Raw genomic sequence first — 19,761 nt, 5'->3', positions numbered from 1 at the left:
TTCCAAAAGTTTTTCATTACCCTAAATATAAACTCTGTAATCATTAAGCAGTTACTTCCCATTCCCCTCCCACCAGCTCCTGGTAACCTCTAATCTACTTCCTGTCTCTATGAATTTGCCTACTCTAGATATTTCATATAAGTGGAATCATACAATATTTGTCCTTCTCTGTCTGGCTTATTTAATTTAGCATCATGTCTTCAAGGTTCATCCGTATTATAGCATGTGTCAGAACACTGCATTCATTTTAATCGCTGAATATTATTATTTCATTGTATGAATGCAGCATAATTTGTGCAATGAACATATATATATACTTCCCATGTTGAAAATTTTGTCCAACTTTTCTCTATCTCCAACAATGCTATAGTGAGCTTCTTGGTACACAAATCTTTGTGCACATGTGAAAACATTTTCTAGGATCAATTCCTGCAAGAGGAGCTGCTGCATCAAAGGATTTAAGCGTTTAAAATTTTGATATTATCATATCACCCTGTAAAAATGCAATACTGATGGACACTACCACCTGCAGTGTATGTAAGTGCCTATTCCACACACCCTTATGGACTCTTGGTATTATCCATCAGTTAGCATTCTTCCAGTCTGATGGCCAATATATATATATATATATATATATTTTTTTTTTTTTTTTTTTTTTTTTTTTTTTTCTGATTATGCTGCTCACTTCCTTGATTGTTTGGGACGCTGAGGCACCTCTTCATACGTCTGTTGGCATTTGTATATCTCTGGTCCATTTTTAAATTGAATGATTTCTTTTTTCACTATATGTTATGGATAGTAAGCCTGTGTAGTTTGTTACTTGTCATGTGGCTTTGTTTACAGTGCCTTACCTCTTGGGAAGAGTTTCTTTTTTTATGTAGTCCAACCTGTCATGACTCCCATTTTGCTATCTGAGTTTTGGGTTCCTCTTACAGAGGTCTCCCCTTCTAAAATTTTTAAAAATAAAATTGTTTTGTATTTTATTCTAGTAGGTTTATTATTTTTTTAATGTATAGTGCTTTGATCTATTTAGAATTGTTTGTTTGTTTAGCTTTTATCGTGGAAAACCTCAAGCATACATATGTGTTTTGTTTTTTTTTTTTTTTCTTTTGGCGGTATGCGGGCCTCTCACTGTTGTGGCCTCCCCCGTTGCGGAGCACAGGCTCCGGATGCGCAGGCCCAGCGGCCATGGCTCACGGGCCCAGCCGCTCCGCGGCATATGGGATCCTCCCAGACCGGGGCACGAACCCGTATCCCCTGCATCGGCAGGCGGACTCCCAACCACTGCGCCACCAGGGAGGCCCTACATATGTGTTTTGAAGCAAATCGCAGACATACAATTTCATCTGTAAAACTCTGAGCATATTACCTCTATAAGATAAGTACTCATTTTTTAAAATATATAAGCATAGTATCATCATCACACCTATGAAAATTAACAGTGGTTCCTTAATATTATCAAATATCCAACCAGTAGTCCCATTCCCAATTGTCTTATAAATGTCACACTTTATTTGTTTATTTGAATTAGGAGTGAAAGTTTTCACAATGCTATTGGTTGATGTATTTTTTATGTTGATGGTTAACATGCTCCTCTGTGCTCTATGTGTCTTCTAAATTGTATCTTTAAGTTAGATCTAGAGGCTTAATCAGATTCAGATTCACATTTTTCACAAGAGTACTTCATAGGTGGGGTTCTGTCTGAATTTGTTTTTGTATACAGAATAAGATAAGAATCTTAGTTTTTTTTAAAATACATGATTAATTGCATGCTGTACCAATACCATTTATTGAGTTATATATATAATTATATTAATTATATATATGTATATACATACTTTTCTAAGCTATTCTTTGCTCTTGATCTTTTTGTCTATGCCTAAGCCACATAGTTTTAAACCTTGTACCTTTATAGTTTGTTTTGATATCTAATAAGGCAGCTCATTCTTCATTGATTTTTTTTTTTTTTGGCCATGCCACACAGCTTGCAGGGTCTTAGTTCTCCGACCAGGAATCGAACCAGTGCCCTCAGCAGTGAAAGCCTGGCGTCCTAACCACTGGACCGCCAGCGAATTCCCCTTCATTGATCCTTTAAAAGAAATTTTTGGCTTTTCCTGTGCTTATTCTCCCCCATGGTAATTTAACATTTGGTTAATCTGTATGTTAAGACTTTGATTGGGATTGCATCCAATTTATAGACTAATTTGGAGACAAATGGCATCTTTATAGTATTCAATCTTCCTAGCCAGGGATATGGTTTTTCCTCCATGCATTCAGATTATTTTATGTCTTTCAGTACAGTTTTATGCTTTTCTTTATCTAGGCCCTTACAGTTTTTGTTAGGTCTAGTTTTAAATATTTTGCTATTTTTTTCCTACTGTTTTAAGGATGATCTTTATTTCTCCATTCATTTTCCAGTTGGTTATAGCTGGTACTTAGGAAAGCTTTTTATAAGTGCTGAACTCACTTTTTAGAAGTCATAATAATTTTTTTCATGTTGATAATTTTGGATTTCCTGGTTGGCAATCATATCATCTGCATCTGGTTTTGTATTGTTCGGGTTTTTCTTTAGGCTCATGCAGAGTCAAGTAAAACCTGGCTGACCAGGAAATTTCCTGAATTCAGATTACTACTTGATGAAGAGGAAGCTCTGACCAAGAAATTCATTGAGAAAAACACGCAGCTTGCCCTGCAGGCGTAGAGGGAGCAAATTGAGTCTTGTGGGGAGCAAATCGATGTCATGAACAATCTCTCCAACAGGGTCTGGAATATCAGCCAGGAACCCAGTCCTGTACAGCTGCTGCGGGTAATGCTGGGTTTCTGCCCTCACAGCAGCCACCAGCCGCCACATTTCATCTTGGTTAATGTGGCACTGAACACAGTATTCACACACTGAGTAAATACACAGAGAACTGCCTTGTCAGCAGGTAGACTGATTACATTGTTAGGAAGATAATATACATCTTGGACTAATTAAATGACATGAACAGCCACCATTTTTGAGGGCCTCTGTGTTCCAAGCACCTCTGTATCTTAGCTCTAATATTTACTAGAACTCTGCAAATTGGATATTCTCACCCCATTTTACTAATGAGAAATGGAGGCTCAAGGAGATGAAGAGACTCATCCAAGGTTATACAGCTGGTAGGTGGCAGATCTGGGATCAGGTCTGTCTGACTCTAAAGCCACAAGGCATCACTGCCCAGTCCTCTGACGGTACAGTCTTAATGGAAACATCACTCCTGGAAAGGCAGGCACCCTTGCAAAAGCTACTAAGCAGACTTCAAGAGTGGAGTCACAGTTTGCTCAAAGGGGCGAGAAGGACGGGACTCCTTGGCCAGTGGGCTCTGTTGGAGGCTATTATCTTATACTGAAGGAGAATCTAAAAACTAGTCCCTATAATATTCACTACTACACTTAGTGAAAGCATGTTGTTGAGGGTCGCGTTCCCGTCTTCAGGGAACCATGGGAGAAACTCCTCTCTCGTGTCAGTACTCCTGTGCAGTCACCTGTGCACTTGGATTGCTTTTCTACTCATCTAACTCTCCCTCTTTCTTTCTTTGCCATAGCTTCTGGGAAGCTTAGAGCCAAATATGTTTCAAATAGCTGGGATGAGACTTTGTGGCATACAGTTTATGCCTCATCTCTGGCTTCCAGCTTACAGTCTTATCCTGGTTATCTCTTGGCTTCATTTTTCTCACTGTAAAGGAAAATCTTGCAGCATTAGATAACTTTTGTAAGATGCTTTAAAGGTTTGTGGGATGAAGCAAGGTACAACTAAGTAAAGATGGCACTGAGTTGAACCACAGATTAGCATGGGCTCTGGCTGCAAAATAAGACAGACAAATAAATAAGTCAGTACAAAACTAGTCAAGCCAGTCCCTGGAGGCTATTTCTACTCTTGTGCCTTTATGTGGCCTTGGTCAATTCAGCCTGTGTCTCATTGTTAAATAGCAACCACAACAAAAAAAACCTAACAAAATATTCTGGGTGAGGTGCTCTCCTAGGCACTTTAGACGTTGTACTTTAAGAGAGGCAAGACGCACAGAGGGGCACATTTTTTTTTCTTTTAAAATAGTTGTACATTTTAGGAATATCTAATGCAAAGGGATGCTTCCATGGAGAAGAATGCTATTCTTCCATCATAGATACAGTTTCAGGGCTTTCTCATCTCTCTCTCTCTCTTTTTTTTTTTTTTTTTTAATTCTCTGGTGCCCAAGCTACTGATTTTCATCATTCATCGTTCCTTCCATTTGTTCACTCATATTTTCATCAAATATACACGGAGCAACCTGATTGCAACAGGCCCCTGCTTCACATTAGGAGCTCATGTGTGGGGAGACATGCTCAGGAAGTTATTCACAACACAGCAGAGCTAAGTGAGCTAGCAAAAGTGTGTCCAAGAAAAGTCCAACTCTGTATGGGGAATCAGGGAAGGCTTCCAGGAGGAGGTGACAGTGGAGCTGGTATGGGAGAATAAGGAGGAGCTCACTGGGTATATACAGAGGGGAAAAGCAGAGAGGACATCCCAGGCAGAAAGGAAGCATGTGCATGTGAGAGCTTGGCAGGCTGGAGAACTGCCAGGGTTCAGCCTGACTGGAGGCGGGGCAAGGGTACAAGGGAGGGAGGTGTGTTGGGAGATGTAGGGGTGCCAGGGTTACTTGATGAAGGGTCTTATATGCCTGGTTATGAAGTTTAGACTTTGTCCTGTAAAGAGAACGGGGGCCAGGGGAGTGTTTTGCAGCGAGGAATGACACGGTCAGATTAATGCTTTAGAAAGGTCACTTTAGTGACAGGCTGGAGGATGGACTGGACAGACAGGAATGGAGCCTGGAAGGAAAGCTGGGAGGAGACCACAGTATCCAGGAGAGAGATGATGGTGGGCTGGACCAGTGAAGGGGCAGTGGGGATGGGGAGAAGCAAGCGAGTTTGATAGGTGTGACAGGATTGGTGATTGGGGGAATCCAAGATGACAGCTGGTTTCTGGCTTGAGAGATGGGTGGTTATGTGGCTGTTCCCTGAGCCTGCAAAGGCAAGAAGTAGATGTGCTCAGTTTCATTCATTCATTTATTGCATCATGAACATTTATCGAGAACCTCCTATGTGTCAGGCCCTGTGCTAGATGCTGGAGTTTGGGGTCACCAGGTGGTCGCATTTGTCCCTCATCCCCTTCCCCAGTCCCACCCCGCCCACCTGCCCTCTGGGCCACCCCGGAGCTGCTCCCTGCCCTCCCTGCTAGTGCTCTGGCTCCCTGGCCAGCCCTCTGAGTGTGACCTTAGCCCTCTTTCTCCACAAATTACCTTCTTCCCACCCGAATGAGGATGGGCTCTAGACCTGCAGCTTCCTAGGTAGACAGGGCTTGGAGACCATCCCTCAGCCCCTCCAAGGCCCAGCATCCTTCCTGCCAAGCGCTGGGCCACCTTCCCTCCCTCCTGAGGCATCCACCCCACCTCCCATCTTGGGCAGCACCACCCACCAGCCAGGGCCTGCTCTCCTAAGGCAATGTGCTGTCTTCTAAATCCTTGCCCAGGACAACCCTCCAGAAAGTGCAGACAGGGATCTTAGGTGCAAACAAGAGAATCCACTGTAACTGTTTTAAGCAAGAAAGGAGTTTATGAAAGAGTATTAGGCAGCACATCTGATCTCCGGGAAGGCCAGAAAGTCGTGATGAAGACCAGGCCACAGGAGTGAAGTCAAGGCCATGGCACAGACTTGCTCCAGTGTAGACCCACCCTTCTCCGCTGGGCAAGATGTCACAGCTCACACCACTGACCTAGAGCACGCCCCCTGGAACCTCCACCACTGCTGTCCCTGACAGCTACACGCCACTGTCACCAGCCTACCCTCACTTCCACATCCAAGTCTTGGAGTGGAGACTCCTTGTCACATGCCTACACCAGGGGCTGGGACAGTTTTCTTGCTTCTACTTAGCAAAGCCACACTTAACACAGGAAGGATATTTAAAAGGTGCTGTCCGGGCAGAAAACAGGACAGGCCCCAACTGTGGTGGGCACACCCCCTTGGTCAGCATTCCAGCTGAGCTTCCAGAGTCTTTGGCTTCCCCTTTGGGATATGGTTTCCTGTTCCCCCCCTTTGGACATGCCCCAGGAGCACCTTTCCCAGGAAAACTGGCCCCTCGCTCTTTTCGTCACCTGTACCTCAGGCTGACCTCTGTCACAGTGTCTGTAAAGCTTCGGGGTCCCTTTCAAGGTGGTGAGCAACTTCAGGGCAGGGGCAGTCAGCTTACCTCCTTCCTCGAGGCGGGGTGGGGGGTGGGGGCTGCCATGGCTGCGGTCCTCGGGGCTCTGCTCCCAGGGGCAGGGCCTGGGCTGGCAGCAGGTGCCATGGCCAGGTGGGGCCAGTGCTCGCTGGCTGGGTTTATTCCTGGGCACAGTGGTGGAGGCTGAGACGCGGCTCCAAGCCAACCTGAGCCCCATGTGCCCTCGCGTGTACACGGCCGCTGAGCAGCAGATGCAGCAGCAGATGAGCCTGGGGGAGTCGTGCCACCCCATGCCCCACTCCTTTGAGCCCGTCAAGAGTTTCTTTAAGGGCTTTGTGGAAGCCACGCAGAGCCCGCTACAGACGCCACTGGACGTCCGCCTTAAGGCGAGTAAGTCACCATGTGACCAACCTTGAGTCCTTTACTCCCCTAGTGCCCTGTGATTAGAGACAGCTGTGAAGATTGCCACCCTGAATCATGTGTCTCCTGCACAGAGGCCCTAGGCTGGGTGGTCAGGGTCTCCTGGGCCTGGGCCAACCCTCCCTTCCAACCTCACCTCCTACCCATTCGGAGACCAGGTCCTGCTTCTCGCAGCTGCACTGCTCTGCCCCTGGCCCTCAGTTGCTCCCGAGGTTCTGCCACACCTCAGCTTTGCCTGCGCTGGGCTCCCAGCCGGAAGGGCCAACTCCCCCTCCTCTTCCTCTGCCTGGTCAGGACCCACAGCTGTGCTCACCTGAGGAGCCTTTGCAAGAAACCCCAGGCTCGCTCGCTCTCCCGGCCGTCTCCCCCCTCTGCCCTGGGCCTGCTCCATCTTGTGCCTGGGGGTGTTTGTCAACTGGATACATGGACCCCTCCCTTCCTCTCTTAAATGCCTGGAAGGCAAGAACCACTTTGGGTCCAGTTCTGAGGTCACTGCAGGGCCTGACACAAAGCAGGTGTTCAGAAATATCCATTCATTCAGCTCTGCTATTAGAATTCATTCAGACCATTTACTGAGCCCCTGTTATGTGCTGGGCACAGTGGGGTACAAAACAAAGCTCCTGCCTTTGTGGTGCTCAGTCTTTTAAGGGGAAGATGGACAACAAATGAATATATGTCAGTGATAAGAAGTACTTTGAGGGACTTCCCTGGTGGCACAGTGGTTAAGAATCCGCCTGCCAATGCAGGGGACCACGGGTTCAATCCCTGGTCCAGGAAGATCCCCCATGCCACGGAGCAACTAAGCCCGTGTGCCACAACTACTGAGCCTGCACTCTAGAGCCCGCGAGCCACAACTCCTGAGACCGCCTGCCACAACTACTGAAGCCTGCGTGCCTACAGCCCGTGCTCCACAGCAAGAGAAGCCACCGCACTGAGAAGCCCGTGCACCGCAACGACACTCACCGCAACTAGAGAAAAGCCCGTGCACAGCAATGAAGACCCGACGCAGCCAAATAAATAAATTTATTTATTTTTTAAAAAGTGCTTTGAAAAAAAATAATAAAGCTGAGTAAGGAGAATGACCAGGAGGAAGAGCTATTTTCTATGGGAAGTGGGAAAGGCCTCTTTGAGAAGGGGATGTGTGAGCTGACCTGAAGGATGGGCTGGAGATCATTGTGGTCACATGCATGGACACTGGAGCCAGAGCCAGACTGCCTGGGTTCCTATCCCAGGTCCACCACTTCCTAACCCTGCCATCTTGAGCAGGGCACCTAACTTTTCTGTGCCTCTGTTTGCATATCCATAAAATGGAGACGATAATATATTCCTGTCTCAGAGAGTTTTTGTAAGGACTAAATGAGTTCTTACGTGTAAAGTGCTCAGAATGGCGCTCAGGCATAATAAGCACCATGTGAGCGTTAGTTATATCTGGGGGAAATGTCTTCTAGGCAGAGGGAAAAGCAAGTGCAAAGGTCCCGAGGCACAAGGTAAGGGTAAGTTTGGCATGTTTGAAGGAACAGCAAAGGGCAGGTGGGGGGAGTCAACAGGAGTAGATGTGGGCACAGGAAGGGAAGAAGAGAGAAAGAGATACCAAGGAGACTCCACAGATTTTGACCAGAACAACTAGAAGGAAGTTGTCATATTCCGAGATGGAAAAGAGCATTTAGACTTGGAGGGAATGGCCCTTTTGGCTCTCTGAGCAGCACCATGGTGGTTTGCAAGAGCAAATGCCTGACGAAAGGCAGTTAAAAGGGAGCCAAGAAGAAAATGGTTGATCTGTTTTCTAAGGAAGGTTGGTACGATGTGAAAGCACCAACTACATTCCATATAAGAAATATTGGAAAAACCCTAGTCATGAGAACTCCAGGAACCAAAATTGCATTTGATGGCCTCAAGGGTTAACTTTTGGAAGTGAGCCTTGCTGACCTGCAGAATGATGAAGCTGCATTTAGAGAATTAAAGCTAATTCCTGAAGATGTTCAGGGCAAGAACTGCCTAACTTTCGTGGCATGGATCTTATCCATGACAAAATTTGCTCCATGGTCAAAACATGGCAGACCATGATTGAAGCTCATGTTGATGTCAAGGTTACCAGTGGTTATTTGCTTCATGTGTTCTGTGTTGGTTTTGCTAAAAAATGCAACAATCAGCGTTACTCCATATGGTAGACATCTTCATTATCCCCCATTTTACGGATGAGGAAGCTGAGGGTCAGAGAGGTTAACTGACTTGCCCTAGGTCACACAGCTAGGGGTAGAGGCAGAATTCAAACAGACTCTGGTCCCAAGGTTTGTGTTCTGATCCCCTGGAGTCTGCTTCCTCCCAGGCCATCACCCCTCATCCACCACCAGACAAGGCCATCATTCTTACTATCACAGGTAATACTGAGAGGTACTGACTCCCAGGAAGGCCACAGGGAGATGGGGGTCTTGCAGCACCACTGCCCTTCCAGTGTCCCGCCTCACCTCCCTACTTGTGAATTCCACAGACACTGCAGGCTCAACAGGCTGAAATGGAATCCGGCATCTTCCATGCCTCAACCCCCAATCCTCTGCTTCTTGACTCCAATCTACTCTTCATTCTCCACTCGCATTAGAGTTAAGCCTTGGTACTTGTACCACTGCAGTATATTGTGAACCCAGCCCCTTTTCTATCCCTGCTGCCCCAGGTCAGGCCTGAGCCTACCAACAGGGCCTCTGCCTCCACACTCACCCTGCCCCATCCACTCCCCACCAGAGAGAGCTCTGGAGATTCTTCTGCTCATGTCTACGCTCCTTCAAACACCTTCCATGGCTCCTCACTTTTTACACAATGCTCCTAGCACCTGTCCTTAATGTCTTTGCTCCTGCTGTATCCTGGGGAAAGCCTCCCATCCTTTTTCTCGGTGTCCAAATCTTCCCCATCCTTGAAGGGCCAGCTGAGGTGCTTCCTCCTCCATGAAGCCTTCGCTGACCCCTCCAGGCCCTGGAGCCCTTTCACGTCTCCTCTTCGATCTAGAGCACTCTCTGCCTTGAGCGATACAGCTCAAGCAAGCCCATTTCTCACCTCATTTTCCTGACTGAGCTGTTGGAGACAGGGACCATGACTTGGGTTTCCCCTGAACTCCCTCTTACCTGGATGAGACCTGAACGCGACCTTCCTAAGGGTTCAGCTTTGATTTCTTGTTTTCGATCTTTATCCTAGAATTTGCATGTCTGCCATGAAATTGCCCCCTTCCTTGACTGCTGAGTACATGGTTGACTCTCAGGATGGTCCTGGAGCCTGCTGTCTCCTCCCCATGTCCAGGCCTCCCTCACACTGGCCTGTCATTGCTCAGTTTGCTTCGGATCCTGGAAAGTGTGTTTCTGTGTAGATCTGAGCCTTGTCCTGAAGTTTTCCTGTTACTGTGAATTTGCATTTCCTACTTAAATTTGCATACAATTCTTGGGGAGAGATTATGCTAATCTCCAGTTCTATCATATTTTTAGTATGTTTTGTAATTTGTGCTGTTTGCATGAACACCAGGCACTCATTTCTCACAATTCATTACAGACGTAAACTACCAGCACTCGGGCTCCTCTGGCGCCCAGCCGGGTTCCCTGTTGAAAACAAGCCCCTCACCAGAGCGATCACTCTTGTTAAAATGTAAGACCCCATGAGCGGGGAGAGGGTGAAGAGGGCGTGGGGTGTACTGGTGGGAGGGAGGGTCACTGAAGTAGAGGCCCCCCTTTTCCCCTAAGAAACCCAACTTCAGTTTTCTTAAGCCTTATTATCAGTTTTTTAAAAACCACAGAAATAATACACGTTCACCGTAGAAAAATTAGAAAACAAAAGATTTTTAAAAGAAAATCACTCATAAATCACTGAAGAGCTTCGGAAATTTTTCTGCTCACATACCCAAGCAGACACGTAGTAGTAGATAACTACTATTATTTGCCTTTTAACTTTCTTGGGCATATCTATATACATACTGTGATCAATATTTAATATATATATTTTTTACAAACATGGTGTCATACTCTACATCCTGTTTTGTAATCTGTGTTTTCATTTACTGATATATTATGAACATCTTTGTTCCCTTAAACAATTATACAGGTAATGCATGCTTGTAGAGAATTAGAAATTACATATACTGAAAGAAATCAATTGCCTGCCCCAGAGTTAAATGATGTTAATTTTTGTCATATATTCTTTCAGACATTTAAAAAATATATATGTCTACAGATTTTTAAAAATGGGATCATATTATAGATATTCTTTTGTAATTTTATTTATTTATTTATTTATTTATCTATCCATCCATCCATCCATCCATCCATCCACCCATCCATCCACCCACCACGAGGCTTGCAGGATCTTAATTCCCCAATCAGGGATCGAACCCCGCCCCCAGCAGTGGAAGTGCAGAGTCCTAACCACTGGACCGCCAGGGAATTGCCTTCTTTAGTAATTTTGAAAATTTAATAGTATAGATTGAACAATTTTCTATTTTAATAAACACAGATATTATGGTTATTTTTAAAGGATACATGGTATTCCATTGAATATGCCATGTTTAAATCAATCTCATATATTGTTGGACATTTAGGCTGCTTTACATTTTCATTTCTATAAACAGTGCTGCAGTAAACATCCATTCTTTTTTTTTTTTTTTTTTTTTTGCGGTACGCGGGCCTCTCACTGTTGTGGCCTCTCCCGTTGCAGAGCACAGGCTCCGGACGCGCAGGCTCAGCAGCCATGGCTCATGGGCCCAGCCGCTCTGCGGCATGTGGGATCCTCCCAGACTGGGGTACGAACCCGTGTCCCCTGCATCGACAGGCGGACTCTGAACCACTGTGCCACCAGGGAATCCCAAACATCCATTCATGTACTTCTTTGTTGAATTAATGAATAAGTGACTGAATACACCTTAGCTCATTTTTGTATTTTTTTTAGGAGTAATTTCTCAAAATGGAATTACTAGGCATGCATTTTTTTAAACTAAACTTTAACAAATATAAAATACATAAAAGTGCACAAATCAAAGGGCTGTAGGTCAATGATTTTTGAAAAGTAAACACATTGAATAACTTCCTTCAGACCGTGAAATGGAAACTTCTAGCTCCCCAGAATCCTTCCTCATGCCAGTTCACTATCCTGAAGGGAAACTACTCTCCTGACTTCTAACAGTAAAGATTACTTTTGCCTGTCTTTGACCTTTATATAATGAGATCACTCAGACTACTCTTTTGTGTCTTGCTTCGACAGAACAACATGACATTTGTGAGATTTACCCATATCATTGTGTGTAGCAGTAGTTTGTTGATTTTCACTGTGGTGTAGTATTCCATTGTATGAATGTAGCACACTTAATATTATTGATGGACATTTTGGATTGTTTAGCTTTTGCCTCTAGTGAATAGTGTTGCTTTGAATATCCCTGTACATGTCTTTTGATGCACCTATGTATGCATTTCTGTTGGGTATTTACCCAGGAGTGGGAGAAAAGGATGCCCAGTATAAACACTTCTATGCAGCATTGTTCTAGATGTCCTAGAGAGTGCCTTGAGGCCAAAAAAAAAAAAAAAAAAAAAAAGTAAGCTATAAGGATGGGAAAAGGGAAAAAAAGATATTATTCAAAGCTGACATGATTATTTACAGAAAATCCAAAATAATCTATAAATAAATTAGTTACCAAATGAATTTAGAACAGCTGCTGGATGTAATGTCAGCATACAAAAGTCAATTGTGTTTCTATGTATTGGCAATAAACAATTAGAAAATGAAATTTTAAAAACATTATTTTCAGTAACACTTTTAAAAAGCTAGGAATAAATCTAACAAAAGATGTACAAAACCTCTGTACAGAAAACTCCAAAATATTACCAAGAAAACTATCGGGCAGTATCTACTAAAGCTAAACATCCACATGCCCTAAGACCTAGACTTTTCTCTAACTTCATGTCTACAGATGTGTATAATGCAACAAGAACTGTTATTGGGAGTTTAAATCACCACCACCTTTCTGGAGGACAGTTTGGCAATATCTACCAAAGGCCTTAAAACCACAATCATCCCCATTGACCGAGCAATTCTTCTTTTAGGAATATATCCTAAATAAATAATCAGATACATAAAGATGTATTCATATTAGTGTTTCCAAAACCTTTTTAAAAAGCGTATTTTTTAAGGCGGGGGGAGGGGATAGGTTATTATAATTCATCTATACATCAAAATCTTAAGGTTGCCATTAAAATGCTCTTATAAGAGAATATTACTTGATGTGGTAAAATGTTCATAAATACATCAATAAATTTAAAAAGCAGATTACCCAAGAGCCTGTATAGTATGACACCAACGTTAAGAAAAAAACTATAAAGGGGCAAGTAAAGAAAAAAATTGGAAACATATACACCCAAGTGTTAACAGTGATAGGATTATTATTATATAATTTAAATTTATTTATTTATTTATTTTGGCTGTGTTGGGTCTTCGTTTCTGTGCGAGGGCTTTTTCTAGTTGCGGCGAGCAGGGGCCACTCTTCATCGCGGTGTGCGGGCCTCTCACTATCGCGGCCTCTCTTGTTACGGAGCTCAGGCTCCAGACGCGCAGGCTCAGTAGTTGTGGCTCACGGGCCTAGTTGCTCCGCGGCATGTGGGATCTTCGCAGACCAGGGCTCGAACCCGTGTCCCCTGCATTGACAGGCAGACTCTCAACCACTGCGCCACCAGGGAAGCCCCGATAGGATTATTTTTTATTAAAGTTTTAGAAATTGGCAACAAATTCCATGGTACAAAATTTAAGCCGTACAACGGGTGTGCACTAAAATGTTCTCTCCTGTCCGTGCTCCCCAGCCACCGCCCCACTCGTGATTTCAGTGTTCCCTGTATTCTACCCTGAACACTTGCGGAACAGCGGGTACCAGCAGGGTCGGTTTCCGGGGGCGGGGCGGGGGCGGGGGCACTGGCCTCGCCCATCAGGCGCGGCCCGGTGTCCCCGCCCTCCGCAGACGCGCGCACGCCCACGCTGGAGGCAGACACGCTGCACGCGCGCCTGCGCCTCTCGGCAGACCGCCTGAAGGTGCGTTGCGGCCACCACGGCAGCCTGGGGCTGCGCTGCATTTCGACGCGCTGTGGCAGGTGCTGGGCCGCGACTGCTTCGACGCCGGCCGCCACTACTGGGAAGTGGACGTGCAGGAAGCGGGCGTCGGCTGGTGGGTGGGCGCGGCCTACGGCTCCCTGCGGCGCCTCTGCCGCCGCCCGCTTGGGCTGCAACCGCTAGTCCTGGTGCCTCGAACTGTATGACCTCGAGAACTGGGCCTTCCACGACGGCCAGCGCAGCCGTCTGCGGCCCCGCGACGACCCCGACCGGCTCGGCGTCTTCCTGGACTACGAGGTCGGTGTCTTCACCTTTTACGACGTGACGGGCGGTTTGACCCACCTGCACACCTTCCGTGCCGCCTTCCAGGAGCTGCTCTACCCGGCCCTGCGGCTCTGGGAAGGGGCCATCAGCATCTCCCGACTGCCCTAGGGGCCGACACCTGAGTGGCCCCCCTAGGCTCTCCGTGGCTCTGGTCTCACCGGATCCGGACGTGGCTGGTCTACTGCCGCCTCTGTAAGCATTCCCATCCTCTCCCCTACCAGTCATGCCCTGTGCTTTTAACAGTTCCTCTCCTAGGTAGGCTAGTTTCAAACGAGCCCTAAACACAGGTCCTCTGCTGCTGCTCTCTCATCCGAACTCCCCACCGCCACCAGGGCCCTTATACTACACTGCTTTTAGTCCAGGTTCCTGAAAGGACACACCCACAGGTGAGCCCTAAGCCTCCTCACCATGTCAGAATACATGATCCTCAGCCTCAGAACATTCTCCCTCATACAGCACTCACAACCGCCTGGCACATAGTAGGCGCACAGTAAATATGTGAATGAAAAAGAGTCGCTAAGACTTTTCTGTCTCTTAATGTCCCTTGGATCTGCTTCCTCCTCTCCACTCTCCTTCAGCTTGTCCATGTCACTCCCTTAAGAGCCGCTGCAAGAGCTTCTTAACACCTCCTGGCCTGAACCCTTTCCCGTGCTCATCCTCCACCCTACAGCTAGAGTGATCTGCGTGAAACCTCACTTAACCTCTTAGAACTATCAGAAGGTTCCCAAGGACTATTGGGGGGGGGGGAGCACTTTACCTTAGCAGTCAAGGCTTTCCTAGTCTGCCGCAAACTACACATCCTCATCTAGCTCCTACTGCTCTTTTCAGAGACCCTCCAATCAGAACTGTGTGTCGCATAGTTCCACCTCTATACCCTTGCCATTTCCCATATAAACACATTTATACAGGAAAGCCCCTTCTTCTTTTTGCCTGTCTGTTTCCCCCAGGCTTAACTGCCCCCAGGAAGTCTCCCCAAGCTACAAGAATCTCTCTGTATCAGATCCAGAGTCTGGGACCTGTCTTTCCAATTAGATTGGAAGATTCCTAAGGGCAGCCATGTCCTACACCTTACCCACCCTGAAAAGTTCAGAAAGTCCCTTCCCTCCAAGGCAGCGAGTGAATGACCACTAGCTGGCTGCTATTGAATCGGAACAGCTGAGCTGGGAGGGTCTCACACACAGATCACTCAGCCTGACCCCATTGTACATTTGGGGAGAATAAGGTCCTGAAAGAAAGTTGCTAAAGTCACCCACGGTGATTAAGGGCTCGGCCACCTCCCAGCCCTCAGGCATGTGTCTCACTTGCCCCCTGGCCCAGCCCTTCAGGCCCAGCTTTCAACCTGGAAGATTTTACTGCTTATTCATTTCTTAGGGGATGTTGGGAAGAAATCAGCAGGTGACTGTTGCTAAGCAACCACAGGCAGTTTTCCCAACCCTGTTGGAATCAAAAGGAGAGGAACTAACTGTGAGTGGGGTTTGGGCAGCTCAGGCATCCCTGTGCTCCTCAGATCCAAAATGTTGCCAAGGAAACCCAGAGAGCCCCTGCTTTCCAGAAGGTAATGATGGAAATAGAGAAGGCCAAATCAGCAGGGCCTCCCAGGGAGATCATCCCCTCTAGTAGGGAGGGAAAGGCCTCTTTCCAGGGTCTGTGCCTCAGTTCTGAAGGTTCAGCATCCTGTCTGTCAAATTCCTTAATGGTTTTGAAGTGGTACTATGTAAAAGTATCTTCTTAGGTGCTTGGCAGGAGGGCAGTGGTAGGGTGAGGAAAACGCAAAGCAATCTCCCTCAGGGTTTAAACAGACTCTCAGTGCATTAATTGGTTTGAACCATATAAAACTGCCAATTTCCAATAGTTTTTTTTTTAACCTAAAAACGGTACTTTCATATGGGGCAATGTAATGTAAGTAGAATACAAGGCAGAAGGAGCCTCAAAACTGGCTTTAGTCCTAACCAACTCATTTAAAACTCTAGCTTGGATAGATGTCTTCAGCACTATGCTCCAGGAATGCTGAGAAGAGGGAAATTAATTCTACTGGGGATGGCCCAGAGCTGAATTCTGACAGGCAGAGGGCATTCCTGACAGAGGAAGATGCATGCACTTGACCCCATATCTCTGTTCATCCCTGCAAACCAATATTTATTCCCAGACCCATGGCCGCAGGGTCCAAGTAAAAATAACTTGCTGTTTTGTCAGGCACTGTTCTAATGCTTTACAGCTATTAACTCATTTGATCCTTACATCACCCCTAGGAAGTATAAAGTTATCCCAGTTGTACACATGGCAAAATTGAGACACAGAATGAGTAACTTGCCCAAGGTCACCAGCTAATGGTGGAACTGGGGTCTGTACTCATCCACCATGTTCAGGTGAACGCAGCCAGTCTCTAGCCAGTGCCTACTCGCTCTGGCCCCTCTCTTTTTTCTTTTTTTTCTTTTTAACATCTTTATTGGAGTATAATTGCTTTACAATGGTGTGTTAGTTTCTGCTTTATAACAAAGTGAATCAGTTATACATATACCTATGTTCCCATATCTCTTCCCTCTTGCGTCTCCCTCCCACCCTTCCTATCCCACCCCTCTAGGTGGTCAAACCACCGAGCTGATCTCCCTGTGCTATGTGGCTGCTTCCCACTAGCTATCTATTTTACGTCTGGTAGTGTATATATGTCCATGCCACTCTCAGTCACAGCTTACCCTTCCCCCTCCCCATATCCTCAAGTCCATTCTCTAGTAGGTCTGTGTCTTTATTTCCGTCTTACCCCTAGGTTCTTCATGACCTTTTTTTTTTCTTCTTAGATTCCATATATATGTGTTAGCATACGGTATTTGTTTTTCTCTTTCTGACTTAATTCACTCTGTATGACAGACTCTAGGTCCATCCACCTCACTACAAATAACTCAATTCCATTTCTTTTTATGGCTGAGTAATATTCCATTGTATATATGTGCCACATCTTCTTTATCCGTTGTTGGTTGATGGACACTTAGGTTGTTTCCATGTCCTGGCTATTGTAAATAGAGCTGCAATGAACATTTTGGTACATGACTCTTTGAATTATGGTTTTCTCAGGGTAGTGCCCACTAGTGGGATTGCTGGGTCATATGGTAGTTCTATTTTTAGTTTTTTAAGGAACCTCCATACTATTCTCCATAGTGGCTGTATCAATTTGCATTCCCACCAACAGTGCAAGAGTGTTCCCTTTTCTCCACACCCTCTCCAGCATTTATTGTTTCTAGATTTTTTGATGATGGCCATTCTGACCGGTGTGAGAGGATATCTCATTGTAGTTTTGATTTGCATTTCTCTAATGATTAATGATGTTGAGCATTCTTTCATGTGTTTGTTGGCAATCTCTATATGTTCTTTGGAGATGGCCCCTCTCTTCTTAGGCCTGTGATGCTTTGCTTTTGCCCGGTTACTCTGTGGGACTTAAGTCTACCTTTGGATTACCTTCCATGGGCTCTGAGATGAGGTCTTACACCCAGAGGGAGATTTGAGAGTTTGAGATTCATGTAGCAGAGTCAGAGCTGGACTATAAAGGACGAAAACTGCAGTTTTGGTCCACAATCGTGACCTCAAGCTAGTCACTGTACTCCTTGGGGCGTCATCTGTAAAATGGGGTTAATGACCCTACCTGCAAGTGCTGTGAGGCTCAAATGAGCCCAGAGGATATGAACTTGCCTTAAAAACTGTACAGTACTGTACCATGCCAGGACCTATCAGCATCCCCAGTGGAGTTCCTGTTGTGCCTGACACGGTGCTGAGACAGCCGATACTCCTAGCTGCCATCTGGTAGTATCAGGAGCCTCCGTGAATATTCAGCACAGGACTGAGTTTCCTTGGGGTCCATGTCTGTAACGGTACTGATCACTTATTCTCTTTCAGACTTGAATCTGTAGAAATTTCCTTATCGATAAGAGCAAATTGCTTGCAGATGTGGTTTTAATAAAATATGAGTACCGTCCCTTTTAACCGTGTTCTTCACTGGGAGTTTGTGTTGCTTCAAGCACACGGCACCCAGGCCTGGACGGGGCCTTGCTCATTTCCCAGCCCCTCCACAACTTTCTTGCTCTAGTCAGCTGGTGCTTGATGGAATATCTCTAGTAATGGGGGGAGTTCACTATTTCTGAAGGTAATTCACGTTAGAACTTCTTGCTTATGTGGCAACAAATTCTGCCTCCCAGCTGTTCCTATCCAAGATAATATTATGTAACTTTGGGCAACTTTTGATCAACACTGAAGCCATTTGTGGTCACTTACTAATTTTTAGAGATTTCAGGGACCCTTTCTTGTCTACTGCATGATATCTTCTGTTTCTGCAGTTCCTCTCTGCCAGGGAGAAGGGGACAGTGATGATAGCCTGGTGGAGACACAGCCTAGCAGAGGGCACACAGAGGTGGCCCAGTGCAGCCAGGGCATGGTGGGCAGGAGTCCATACCATGAGGAGGGGACAGGCTGCCCAAGAAGCCAAGCTGCATACGAGGTGGGAGGGTAAGCATAAGAGGGGTGCGGCCCAAGGTTGAGTCCACCATGCCCTCTTCTGAAGCCTTCCATGGCTTCCCATTGCCAATTGAACACAGTACAGGCAGCAGGCTTTTAAGCCCTTGCTTCCTTCCTGACAACCTTCCAAATCCCTTCCTTCCCCTCCATGTGGCCATTCCCTGCCCAACTTTCACCTGGACATACAGGGTACTTCCAATTTCCCCAGATCCCACAATTCCTCCCTCAGTCACTTCTCAACATGCACGGTTGAACTAAAGTGCCACCTCCTCCAGGAGAGCTTCCCTGGCCAACACCTCTCCCATCCCCATTCCCATAGCTCTCATGACTCTTGGGAAACATTTCAGCAATTCACACATGCAGGGGGCACTATTTGTGGACGTAACTGCACCCAATAGGCTGTGAATTCTCCAACAGGGACCGTCTGCTGCCTCACTGTGGGCCCAGCACTGGACCTCCTTCCTGGCAGGTGCTCAGGGACGTACGAATAGGCCAGAGCTGTGCCCAGAGAGCCATCCTCCTGCCCTCAGGGCCTGGCACAGCATGAGGTGGCCAGCTGCTCCTGGCTGCAGGCAGCCCCATACTTTACCTACACACGGCATTCACAGGCTGTGATTTTCTCTATGTGCCCTGATGGGAAGTGGGTTCTAGACGATGGCCCTTCTTCACAGTTCTCTCCAACACATTACCCGATCCTCTACCCAAAAGGCAGAGTTAGGCCCTATGCCCTCAGTGGCTCTTCCAGGTGTGAGCCTCACTGGCTTCTGCCCTCTGGGGGAATCCAGCTGAGGTCTACAGAGCAGCCTGGGCCCTTCTCACATTCCAGTCTGACAGGACCTGGAAGCAACTGAGGGGTTCCCTGCTAGAAACTGCCTGCCTGCTCTCAGCCAGAGCCCCAGCTAGGCTCTTCCCTCCCTTCCGTTCAGACCCACCTCCTCTTCCCAGGCCCTGGAACACATCCGTCTACTACCATACTAAGTCTCTTCTTGTTAGGAGGTCTCAGATATTTAACGTCATCTCTGCTCTTGTAGAAAAAAAAGGCTATGGAATCAAATTTTGATTGTCTGCTCATGACTGTTTATAGGGAGAAGTGAAAGGGAGTAAACAGCAGCCAGAAGTGGATGCGTCACACTCCAGCTCCTAGCACGTCAATTTTATGGATTCTCGTGAGTACGACCCGGATTCCCACCCCACCCCACCCACACATACAAACGCGAGTCTCCTTCCAGAAACTGTTT

General features: G+C 46.4%; 1 protein-coding gene across 1 annotated transcript in view; it reads left to right on the top strand.

The window, feature by feature from the left end:
• TRIM14 (tripartite motif containing 14) overlaps positions 1-19,761 on the top strand; it is a 28,764-nt gene that overhangs the window by 7,809 nt on the left and 1,194 nt on the right. The window contains 9 exon segments of the mRNA XM_082623172.1: positions 2,573-2,698; positions 2,702-2,806; positions 6,448-6,610; positions 10,172-10,264; positions 13,611-13,702; positions 13,705-13,841; positions 13,843-13,879; positions 13,883-14,215; positions 19,608-19,689. Of these exon segments, the coding sequence (XP_082479298.1) occupies positions 2,573-2,698; positions 2,702-2,806; positions 6,448-6,610; positions 10,172-10,264; positions 13,611-13,702; positions 13,705-13,841; positions 13,843-13,879; positions 13,883-14,131 (1,002 nt within the window). The 3' untranslated portion in view covers positions 14,132-14,215; positions 19,608-19,689.

The sequence above is a fragment of the Mesoplodon mirus genome, assembly GCF_964341445.2.
Source record: "Mesoplodon mirus genome assembly, chromosome: 1".
NCBI classification, from domain to species: domain Eukaryota; kingdom Metazoa; phylum Chordata; class Mammalia; order Artiodactyla; family Ziphiidae; genus Mesoplodon; species Mesoplodon mirus.
The sequence above is the reverse complement of the archived record's forward strand: the minus strand, read 5'-3'. Positions and strand labels throughout refer to the sequence as shown.